The 12,395-nt window shown below is 46.5% G+C and overlaps 1 protein-coding gene across 3 annotated transcripts in view; it reads left to right on the top strand.

Moving 5' to 3' along the window:
* Ccdc162 (coiled-coil domain containing 162) overlaps positions 1-12,395 on the top strand; it is a 192,940-nt gene that overhangs the window by 120,033 nt on the left and 60,512 nt on the right. For all 3 annotated transcript variants that reach the window (XR_005497567.2, XR_005497568.2, XM_039099214.2), the window contains exon 30: positions 5,941-6,079. Coding sequence is in view for 1 of the 3 variants with exons in the window: in XM_039099214.2 (XP_038955142.1) it covers positions 5,941-6,079 (139 nt within the window). In the remaining 2 variants the exon portion in view is untranslated. The remainder of the gene's footprint in view (positions 1-5,940; positions 6,080-12,395) is intronic.

The following is a 12,395-nucleotide window of genomic DNA, read 5'->3' as shown; positions in this document are numbered from 1 at the left end:
TTTTTTCTTTTTTTCGGAGCTGGGGACCGAACCCAGGGCCTTGCGCTTGCTAGGCAAGTGCTCTACCACTGAGCTAAATCCCCAACCCCAAATTTACTTATCTTGTTGGCAGAAACACCTGCTAGCCTCATAGAGCTGTCTTCTGGCTTGAATCTGCTTAAGGATACTTAAGGCTAAAGATTAGTTCTTATTCTGTTTCCTTCTTCCTTGTGCCTCACGTGACGAGGTCCTACCCAAGCATTCACCCCGAAAAAGCTGATGACCCTGATAGCTCAGAACTGTCTGACTGATAAAGAGGAGGGAGGTTTTAGTTTCCTATTCTAGTCAGTGAAGGAGCTTTGGGTTATAAGATGGTATCTTTATGTGTCTGGTATTGATAAGATACTATGTAATAGATGTCAGAGAGACAATTCTGACAGTAAAGTGTGTGCCCTGTGAGCATGAAGACTTGAGACCACATTAAGAAGAGCTTGAGATCTGAATGTTTCTGAGGCACATGCAGGTCCATCTCTCGGGCTCCTTAGCTAACCCTTCCAGCCTAACTGGAGAACCACAGGGCAATAAGAAGCTCTGTTTGAAAAATAAGATAAATGGGACCTGAAGAACAACACCCAAGATTGATCTCTTACCCACACACACATGTGCACATACATATACAAACTCATACACTCACACCAACATGGACATGCTAATGCACACACAGTGTGTTGTGTGTGTTTGGTGTGTGTGTGTGTGTGTGTGTATGTGTGATTGTGTGTGTGTGGTGTGTGTTTGGTGTGTGGTATGTGTGGTGTATGTGATTGTGTGTATGGTGTGTGTGTGTGGTGTATGTGTGTATGTGTGATTGTGTGTGTGTGGTGTGTGTTTGGTGTGTGGTATGTGTGGTGTATGTGATTGTGTGTATGGTGTGTGTGTGGTGTATGTGTGTATGTGTGATTGTGTGTGTGTGGTGTGTGTTTGGTGTGTGGTATGTGTGGTGTATGTGATTGTGTGTATGGTGTGTGTGTGTATGGCGTGTGTATATGATGTGTGTGTGTGTGGTATGTGTGATTGTGTGCGTGGTGTGTGTGTATGTGATTGTGTGTGTGTGTGGCATGTGTTATGTGTGTTGTGTGTGTGTGTGATTGTGTGTGTGTGTGTGTGTCTGTTGGGGGCATGAGGGAGTATGCCATATGTGTGTGTGGTATGTGGTGTGTGTGTGATTGTGTATGTGGTGTATGTGTGTGTGTGTTTGTGTATGTGTGTTGGGGGCATGTTTGTGTGTGATGCTCATGGAGGTCAGAAGAGGGCGTCAGATTCTCTGGGGCTGGAACTACGTGCATCTGTGAGTTATCCAGCATGGGCGCTAGGAACTGAACTCAGGTGCTGTAGAAGAGCAGCAAGCATTCTTAACCCGAGTCATCTCTTCAGCCTCAACCACAGAATCTTAAAGAGAGAAGACAGGATGTATTGGAAGCAGAGAGCGTCTTCTTTCAGTAATTCGCCTTATACAAATTAAGTCACTAGCTGTGTTGATAGTGGGTCAGCCAAAATCAAGTACATGGTAGCCAGGAAGTTTTAAAACTGGGGATGGGCCTTAGACATGGGGTGACAGACCTGTTTACACTCATTGATTTTAAAAAGAGGCATTCGTGACGGGAGTCTTTCCCTTCTCGTTGTGACTCAAACACGTTCAAAAGGGACCCTGGGGTTGGTGGCTAGTAGGCTTGCATATGTGATGCACATGGAAGATTTCTAAGGTAGGGTACGGGCAAAGGCAGAGGGGCGTTCTAGGAGGATGCTCAGTGTCTAGCTGAGATGAAGAAACAGAAAGAAGGCTGCTGTGGGTACCACCTCAGCAAGAAGCCTGGCACTGTCACAGGCTAATGATCTCAACTGGACACAAGCGAGTCCCGAAGACACACGTCACAAGATTAAAGCCACGTCAAACTGTCCTTATTAATACAGAACGTGCTAAGCTGCCTACTCTGATGGGGGCTGCTGGGTTTCAGAGCCTCGGGATAAAGGAGGATGGGCCACGAAAAATGTCTATCCTGACCCTAGAGTCTGTGACAGCCAGAGTTGCGTTTCCCGTTGACCCCTGCCCAGGAAGCTCTTTAGCAGCTGGGGCAACGGTCCCACTTGGTCTAATCAGTGGAGAAAACACTGGGGAGACAAAGAGAAGACACCAGCAAGGTCATCAGCCCATTATTGTGGCGCAGAGGATCAGCAGAGATGAGGGGATCACCGAGGAGCTAGAGTTCAAAATGAAGGAAGTCAAGTCCTTGCTGCTGGTGGACTGCAGCCCTGGAGTGTGTGGAGCTCAGGTTTCCTGAGGTGTCAGTCAGAGGCTGCACACTTCGATTGTTGCAAGTGAAGGGGAAAAAAAAAATGTGCTCAGGGGAGTATGTGCAAAGTTTTGCATGCTCTGATTTGCTGAAAATAGATGAAGAGCAAATTAAGTAAAAGAGAAAAAAATTCCACTCAGATAATCACCGTCCTAAGAAGGCTGCTTGGCTGCTTAGATCCTGGCCCAGATCCCAGAGGAGGCAGGAAAATCAAGGCGGAAGATGAAATCGAATTGGCCCTTTATTAGTGGCAGATAAAATGACTTTTGTGGACTTCCACACTTTAAAATATTTTGTAAGGTTCTGAATATGAGCTTATGGGCTCCCTCCTATGACCAAATGAAGCCATGGACCCTGCCAAATTCTCCCCTTTCCCGACAACCAGCCCTTCCCTTAGGATCAGTGTGAAACTTGGAGGTGGAGTGGGGGTCCTTTATACTGAATTTTCTTTGCCAAAGAGCAAAAGGCCAATCTGAGCCCAGACACAATAGATATACTCTCCCTCCTTGTTCGAATCCTCCATTGTGAGTGAATATTGGGAGCAGAAGGGCTCCCCACACAGAACCCTCCTCTTGAAAATAGGCAAATTTCCTTTGCTTTCCTGGGTCCTCTGGACACCTTCCAAGTTATTAGTAATTCCTGCCCACAATGGACACTCCCTCCCCACAAGCACTCTGTCCCTACCAAAGGATGAAGGAGAATGCCGATGGTAAACTTGGTAGGAGTAAAGCAAGGGGGAGGCAGTTCTCACCAGGGCAACTGGGCTGGGCTAAGTCACATGTCAATACATGACCATGCTCACACAGACTGCCTCTGCCTCTCAGGTGCTGGGATCAAGGGTGTGGTGTCACACAAGCCACCCGCCACACCTGACTTTATTCGTGTTTTGATCTGTGACGCTTTGAATTGTGTCCCAAAGAAGAATGGATTCCACTATCCACAGCATCTCTCTCTCTCTCTCTGCTTTGATGTCACATGTACCTCAGTTGTCCCCCGTCCTTCGGGCCTCTCTGTCCTGTTCTCATGATCCCATTTCCAGTTTGATGGTCTGTGCCCATGCTTGCAGATGCAGGCACACAGACACAAAACACACACATGGACACAAAATATATACTTGAACACATGGACACAAAATATATACTTGACATTTATAGATTTTAATATATACATTAAAATCTAGGCTTTGCATATGAGAGAGACTGTGATATTTTCTGAGTATGGATTAGCTCAGCTAATGTAGTAATTTCTGGATCCATTTTTTTTGTGCAAATTTCATATTTCACACTTTGAGAAACCTCATAATGATGTGCACTGTGGCTGTTCCTGTTACTCCCACCGGCAGGCCTCTTCTTCCCCATATCCTCACCAGCATTTGTTGTTACTTGTTTTCTTAATGTTAGCAATTCTGACTAGGGTGAGAACCGTTGCTAGTGTAGTTTTAACTTGCAGGTCACAGGCGGCTGAAGATGTCGATTACCATTTTTAAAAGCATTTATTGCCCATCTGTTTTCCTTCTTTTGAGAACCGTGTTTGGTACGGTCACTGATGTATCAATCGGCAGTGGGGTCTCTCAGTGTTAACTGTTGCAGTTCACGACGTATTGCAGACATTACCCCGGCCCTGTCAGAAGTGCAGCTGGTAAAGATTTTCTACCTTCCAGGGACTGCTTGCTTTGCTGATGCCTCACTATGCTGGGCAGGTTCTTTTTTTTTTTTTTTTTTGGTTCTTTTTTTCGGAGCTGGGGACCGAACCCAGGGCCTTGCGCTTCCTAGGTAAGCGCTCTACCACTGAGCTAAATCCCCAGCCCCGCTGGGCAGGTTCTTAATAGCATATAATCCCGTTTGTCAGCTCTTGTGTGCTGCAGGAACTCCTGTCCAGCCCTTGCCTGTGCTTCCCATGCAGCCTCGGCTGGAATTCCTCCAGCAGTTTCAGTCATTCAGGTTTTTAACTCAGGCCTTCGTTCCTTTTCAGTTGATTTTTTTTGTCAACATGTGAGTGTTTCGCTCACAAGCAAAAGAGAACAGCGCAACAGACGCGCTAAGACAAAGCACTCCAAGAGCCCTGTTCCTATTTTTACTGCCACTTCTTGTAACCTGGGCCCAAATATTTTGTATATTTGCACTTCTATGGTGCTTTAATCGTAGGGCAGGTTGGGGGTTTTATATATATATATATATATATATATATTTTTCTTTTACAAGCTACCACAGATGACTGTAAACATTTTTGTTTGGCTGAAGATGTGTTGCTTGTAGACCAAAACCACAGCAAAAGGTGCTCAGTGGCGACCTCCCCTCCTGCCACGCACCCCAAAAGTTCTGCAGTTTGTATTTCAGATTTCCCTTTCATTGGGAACTTCTCGGTAGCCCAGTAGAGTCCAACATTTAGGACTATTTATTTATTTATTTTTAAATGTGATGGTTGGACCCAATTATTCAGGACAGGGAAAGCCTCAAGCATCTGTCATGTGTAGAACAGCCACTGGAAGTGGAATCTGGACCGCTCACCTTTCGCAAAGTCACATGAACATGTTGTGAGACCCAGCAGCCATTCTCAGGGCCTGGAACAACCCCGGTCAAACTCACACAGAACAGCTTCCTTTTCATCCCCATAGCCCTCTGCTTTCCTGGTGTGCGAAAGGCTGAGGAAGCCCAGCACTGGCTAGGCAGGAAGAAGGCTGCCGGGATCTGGAGTAGCCACCGAGAGACAGAGCATCCTCATCAATGCCCTGGACGGAGGAGCATCACAGCCTCTCCCGTACCCGGGTAGAAAGCTGTCAGCACCTCAACAGAAGAACAGACGTTTTTGGACAGTTGATATTCAGAGAGCCCTGAGCACACAGGCCTGCCAGCCCCCTGCGTTTTTGTTGATTTTGCTGAGTTCTCCTATTTAATCTGACTTCTCCTTGAGCAAGGACAGAAGGCCAGGTGCAGGCCAGGGTCCTCAGCCCAGCCTGGGGGGCTCCAAAAAGATGCGATTTCCAGTTTCATCTGTAGCTTCAGTGCACTTATTCCATGGATCTTTCTCTCGTAGCGAAGTTTCAGTTCCCAAAATGGCTCGACTCTTCTCGAAGTTCGTATACACATATATGTATACATATATGTGTGTGTGTATACATATGAACACATGTATGTGTGTGCAAGTATGTCTATGTGACTCTGTACCTTTGTACTGGCGTTAGGACTCCTGAGCCTTTTGGTCCACACACTGGTGACACAGGAAACCCAACTCTCTCTCAGCATGACAACGGAAACGAATGTGGGTTCTAGCGGACAGTAATGAAGTCACTAGTTGGTATTCTGGGGACCTCCTCACCCCATGCCATTTCTTGCTCCTTCTGTCTTGAGACCATGGCTTTGCTGATTTCAAGCTTTCAACCGTATGTTCTTCCTGTGCTAAAGCCCGGGCATTCCTATCTCCCAGCGGGAGGAAGGAAGGGAAGCTAAATCAGACCTTGGTTTCTGGAGCTGCTGGTCTTGCAAAACATATAATTAGCACGTCCACAAACAAAGGAAGTCTGGGTGACAAGTTGGTTCTGGAGGTGAAAGGCGAGTCTGATGGGTTGGCTTTGGTCGTCTGTATGTCCGTCTGACCCGTGCTGCCTGCTTTCTAGGGACTGAACTTCAAGAGCTGCAGAAAATGATTGACAGTCTCCAGAGCCCCCAGGACCCGAGCCAGGTGGCCCAGGCCCTTCTCCTCCGCAGGGAGGTGACACTGCTGCAGTTCGATGCAGCTGTGAGACATCTCCTCCGGTAAGGGCTAGGAAAATGCTATTCCTGCCAACTAGATTCTGCTGAGCAGGGGCCTGCCTGCACAGCCCGGTTCAGGGAGGCCACGGTTAGCAAGATTAGATAGCTAGCCTAAAATAGGACGCAGATAGATCCGGTGCCTTGGCTCCCAAACGTTTCTCGCAGAGCCCGTGTGTGCGAAGTCTGCCCTGGTATCCCTGAGGCTTTTCACGACAATTTCCAAATAGCCTGTGTGACAACTGCTACTTTTAATCTCCAGTTCGTACCGTAGGGATGCAAGCTTTTGTGTTTCTGAGGATCATTATTCTGGGGAGTTCGAAGGAACCGCTTTCGCTGTCCACCTAAAGCGCATAGGACTGGCCAGAGGAGTTGATTCTTAAATAAACACGGTCTCCATCTCTTGGGAAGCAAAGTTTTATTTGACCGATTAATCAGGATTCTGATGGATTTGGATTGAGTTTGGATTAATATTCATGTTTCCAGAAAGTGTTTTATATGAGAAAGATAAAGAGTCGGGCTGAGGACCCCTGCATTTGTGTGGGCGTGGGGGCGCCGGTTGTTTTTAGAGTACAGGGCAGCAACGACACAACACTGGTATCTTGTTATGCAGCTCAGGAAGTCCTCGAAACTTACTAAGTAGCCAAGGCAGGCCTTGAACTTGGGATCTTCCTGTTTTAGACTCCTGAGTGGCCAGCCTATATCCACCCCCCCAACTCTGATTATCCTTTTGTTTTGTTTTGAAAGGAAGACTTAATTTGTAGCCCTTCTTGGTCTGGAGCGTGCTCTGTAAACAGGGCTTGAGTTTGGACCAGTCCTCCAGTGCTCAGATTACTGTCCCGGGCTTCCCCACCCCCAACCCGCTCCAATTACTCTTAAATTGGCGAAACTTACCAACTCGATCCAACTCAATCTCCAGTGTGAGTATTCAGCCAAGAAGGGCCCCAAAGGGCCGTACCAGAGAATTACAAGTGCCCCCACCCTTAGCACAGAGCATCCGCAGAGAACGGAGATGGGGGATTATATCGAATGAACATATGTTTTTTACGTTGCATTTGCTTTTTTCTGCCAACAACTCTTGGGTTTAGAATATAAACTTAGCACAGTGCCAAGCTTCACGGTGACTTTCTTACTTTTTATTGACAAACAGCTTTGTCTCTGTAGCTTAGTTTAGGCCGTGGGCTGTCACGTCTGTGACTGCTGTCAGCCGCTGAGTTGACCTCTGAAAGCCTAAGGGTTGGGCTTTTTTCCCTCCATATGGGTTTGGTTCCAGCCGTACAGGGTTCTGTCTGGTTCCATTTTAGAGAAACCACTCTGCTTCCCAACAGTTGCCCTCACAATGTGACCAGGAGTGAGGCTGGAGACCCAGTGTCCTACGCCTGCTCTCTGTGTCCTTCTCAGAAGAAACTTGGGTTTCAGACCCAGGACAAGGGGCTTACAAACCAAAGCAGACCTGACCTCCAGGCTCTCCCAGCATCCCTCAGTCTCCATCTGTTGCAGGGGTGGCTGGTACACCCTGTCCTCTCTGCCCTGAACTCGCCAGCCCAGGGACTGGGCTTCCTCAGAGGCTCTTTCCTATACAGTCCAGACATGTTGGTCTCTCTCTCCCTCTCTCTGCATTTCTTTCTCCGTACATGCACTCTTTCTTTCACCGCCTACCCCCCCCCAACGCCCCAGCCTGAATGATGACTTTCCTGACCCACCCTGTGGGATCAGCGAACCCTCCCAGAGGTGACCCCAATAAACCTGCCCCTCGTGGTTTTCAATTCGGCTTGAATTGACTTATTTCACCAGTGTAGGAAACCTATCAGAAACCACCCAGATGGCACACCTGATGTTCTTTATTTGGTCCATCTTCCTGATGTTTTTTTTTTTCTCCCCAGGATGCTTCCTGTTAAGTGTATTTGGAATTAATTACTCAGTAGACTCAGAGCCTCCATATACTTAGCTTCAAAACCTGTGAACTATGGTGGTGTCTGGGCAGCTTCATGGCAGAGAGGGGACTCAGAGGAGAAAGCCAAAGGGTGGAGATAAAAGTTGAGGAGGAGTGCTCGCTTCAGCAGCACATATACTAAAAAAAAGTTGGGGTTGGGGATTTAGCTCAGTGGTAGAGCACTTGCCTAGGAAGCGCAAGGCCCTGGGTTCGGTCCCCAGCTCCGAAAAAAAGAACAACAAAAAAAAAGGTTGAGGAGGAATGTTACTCTTCCCCATCATCTGAAGTAGCACTGATCCTGCAAGGGAAATGTTTAGATAGTCCAGAGACAGGACATAGGTAAACTTCCCTGGGTCATCTCAGAATTTACCTGAGCGAGCAGAGCTCTGTGGCCCAGAGAAGGCTCCGCTCCTGCAGGGGGAAAGTTCCATATGAGCTTGGAAAGAAAGTTCTAAACCCCTTCCTAGAATGAAGGGAACATGTTTCAGAAGACTCGGGGAGACAGGAGGATGCAGGACCCCTAAAAAGTTGCCTGTCACCCTCCTACCCACATAGAAGAGACACAGAGAGGAAGTTGTCTGACATACTTCAGCACTGCCCTGCCCCACCTGCTCTTGAGGTCAGTAGGGGAAGCCTGATGAAAATCTGTGGCTGTCTCCTAATAGACCAGAGTCATCTTGTCTAAGGCCCAACCTTTGCCTTGGTCCATTGAGAAGGTATCTAACTACTGGTCCATGATGTGCCTGAGGGTCCAGGTTATTCATAGGGGAGGAGGATGTCCTTCAGAGGCACCTTGTAGAATAAGATGAAATAATGAAGAGAGCTTTACTCTCTGTGTGCTGTTGCCATTAGGGATGGTTAGGGGAAGGAGAAAAGGGGAGACGTCCTAAGGACACACTCCCTCCAGTAAGCACGTAAGTGAACAGCACCAGATTAATTTCCTTGGCTTTTTTAAAAGTTTTGTTTCATTTTAAACTTTAGACTTATTTTTATGCTGGCCTGTTTTAAGTGCCTCTAATCATTCAAATGTCAACACATGGCTTAAGACCATTTGGGCATATGGCCATGGCCCCAGTCTCTAGTATTTGAGAAGTACAGATCTATCACTGGGATGGGGGAAGGAAGTCTTAGACTCGGGGAATCAGAAGCCGAGTACAGAGGGCCACCAATGTTGTTAAGAATATCAGAATATCGGGCTGGAGAGATGGCTCAGAGGTTAAGAGCACTGACTGCTCTTCTAGAGGCCCTGAGTTGAAATCCCAGCAACCACATGGTGGCTCACAACCATCTGTAATGGGATCTGATGCCCTCTTCTGGTGTGTCTGAAGAGAACAACAGTGTATTCACATACATAAAAATAAAATAAAGGGGCTGGGGATTTAGCTCAGTGGTAGAGCGCTTACCTAGGAAGCGCAAGGCCCTGGGTTCGGTCCCCAGCTCCGAAAAAAAGAACCAAAAAAAAATAAAATAAAATAAAATAAAATAAAGACCTTTAAAAAAAAAAAGAAAAGAATATCAGAATATCGGCCACACCCGTGGGGAAAGAGAACACCAAACCAACACCAACATGGTTCCACGTGGTGAGATTTTAATGGGGGAAGGAGACAAAGGGAAGGGGTGAGAGAAAAAAGAGAAAAAGAGACCTAGGGGGCAGGGAATCTACCTTTTATTTGGAATATGACATAAAGGTTCCCAGGTGGAGGTGTGAATTGAGCCCAAAGGTCTTCTGGGAATGTATGGCTGTTGCCATGGCAACAGTGACCAAAAGGTGTCACTGCTAGCTGCAATTCCTGATAGCAACAGCTGTCATGGCCATTTTCAGCCCCTTGAAACTCAGGTAGCTAAGTTCTGCCCTACAAAGAAAAAAACAAACAAACAAAAAAACAAAAACAAAAACAAAAACAAAAAAACCCCCCAAGATCAGGCCACAGAATCCCACCAATCCCTGGGCTTGCCCCAAGATCAGGCCACGGAATCTCACCAATCTAAGGTCACCCTATAAAGTTCCCCCTCCCAAGAAACATTATACAAAGCCTGCCTCCTGTTCAGTTCTTCGCAGCTTTTCTCCCCAGAAGAGGTAGCCACCGCCTTGTGTCTTTCCCAATAAATTTCTTGTGTGAGGTTTGTTGTGTGATGTGATTTTGTGGTATCCTTTGGCTACTGACTCCCTGTCAGAGCTGTTACACTTACAGATCCTGGCCAGGCTTTGCCTACTGAGGGTCTGAGAGACTTGTCACAATATTTCCAAAGTTACAACGAAACATACATGCATATTTGCCTAAGGAAATGTAGCAAAAAAAGTAACATTTTTTTCTTGTCTTGTCTTGTCTTTTCTCTTCTTTCTTTTTTCTTTTGTTTGAACCAAGTTGAGATGAGCTTGGTTTGATTGCCAAGTCTGTGGGCTACGTATTATTTTTCCCACCTTTACAGGAAAGAAAAGAGAAGGACAGAGACGTTTTGTAACTTCCCAGGGTCACACAGTTGCTGTGGCAGAACTCAGTCTCATACTTCCTATCTGACTCCTCATTCCTTACCCCTTCCCGAAGCGTGGAGCTTGGGTGGGATGTTGTTATAAATTTTCTTTTAAAATTGGAAAGTACTAGTCAGATGTGGTTGCACATCGCTGTAATCTCAGAAGGCTGAGGAAAAAGAGTTGCTGTGAATTTGAAGCCAGCCTGGGTTACATAGTCAATACCACAATAGCCAGAGTGACATAAAAAGATCATGTCTCCCCCAAAACAAAAATAGTCAGATGAAGTAGTGTTTATCTGTTATCCCAGAACTTGGGAGGTAGAAGGATCAGGCAGGCGTTCTATGCACAGTGAGTTCAAAGCCAGCCTGAGGTGTTTCAGATCCTATCTCTAAGCAAAACAACAAAATGAATAAATATAATAGGAAAACAATAGTCTTAGTTAGGGTTTCTATTGCTGTCATAAACCATCATGACCAAAAGCAACTGGGGAGGAAGGGTTTATCTTAGCTTATACCTTGTACCACCATCCAGGGAAGTCAAGACAGGAACTCAAGGCAGGAACCTGGAGGCTCTTTATGGGCTTGCTCCTCACAGCTTGCTCAGCCTGCTTTCTTACAGAACCCAGGACCAGCATCCAGAGGAGGCACCACCCTCCCACATCAATTTAAAAAAAAAGTACCACAGGCTTGCCCACAGGCCAAACTGCTGGGAGGACATTCTCAGTTGAGCGTCCCTCTTCCCAAATGACTCCAGCTTGTGTAAGGCTGACATAAAATTATTTAGCATAGTAATAAATGTTTGCTAGAAAAGTCTCGAATGGAGAGGGACAAGGAAGGATCTACCTAGTGCTAAAAGGGTATTAGTTTCTGTTTTCATTGCTCTGACAAAATACATGACAAAAATGACTTTGAGAAGGAAAAGCTTATTTTGACCTACAGCTTGAGAGTATAGTCCGTTATGGCAAGTAAAGTGTGGAAGTAGGGGTGGGGGAGGGGAGTGGGAGTGGGGATGGAGGGGGTGGGGAGTGGATGGTCACATTTTGGTCTGGAGCCAGAAGATGAATGCTAATATTTACCTTGCTTTATCCTCTTTCTGTTTGTTTCAGTCAGAGACCCCGGCCCATGAGATGGTGCTATATACGTTTAAGGTGGTGTTGCTAGATTTGCTACTATGTGAGGTCCTCTTTTTCCCACCCTTTGTCCACTCAGTTTCACCCCCTGATATTAGATAGGACACAAAATAGGGCAGAGGCGGGAGAGAGAAAAATAAAGATCCTTGAATCTAATTTCTTCCCTTTTGTTTCTTCTTTGAGCACAACTACAGACAGCATCCAACTGCACCCCCAACCCCCACCAGAATGCCCATCAACCACCAACCCCACCTAGCAGGGCCCTAGCATTTATATACCCTCTGAAAAGTTCCCAAAATTCCAAATGCCACAAGCAATTTGCAGCTGGCAAAACCGTGCCTCTGTTAGAGCACAAGGCAAATCATAGTCAGCTGTTTGGGGCAATCCAAAGCAGCCCCACATCCACACACAGGGATTAAAACAAAAGCATTTCTGTTTTAAAAAAGAAGCCAAAATTCCAGAATTCTCACTACAGGGGGGGTTCTTCCTTCTTTAACCTGTCCAGACACAGCCTCAGAGACACACCCAGCTGTGTGTTTTCTAGGTAACTCTAAGTCAATCAAGATAACAATGAAGATGGTACGTCAGCTCCCTAGAGACAAATGCAGTTCATCACAGATAGACTTACGGACCTAAGAAACAGTCCCGTCCAGTGTAGCTTGGTGAACCAGTGGGCTTAATTTGAGTCACTCAGGGATGAAGGCAGCCACACCATCGAAAGCCAGTTCTCTTGTCTTACTACTTCTCCAAACAACTGTTTACCTCTTATATAGAGACTAAGAGAGGG

The sequence above is a fragment of the Rattus norvegicus genome, chromosome 20 (genome assembly GCF_036323735.1).
Source record: "Rattus norvegicus strain BN/NHsdMcwi chromosome 20, GRCr8, whole genome shotgun sequence".
NCBI classification, from domain to species: Eukaryota; Metazoa; Chordata; class Mammalia; order Rodentia; family Muridae; genus Rattus; species Rattus norvegicus.
The sequence above is the reverse complement of the archived record's forward strand: the minus strand, read 5'-3'. Positions and strand labels throughout refer to the sequence as shown.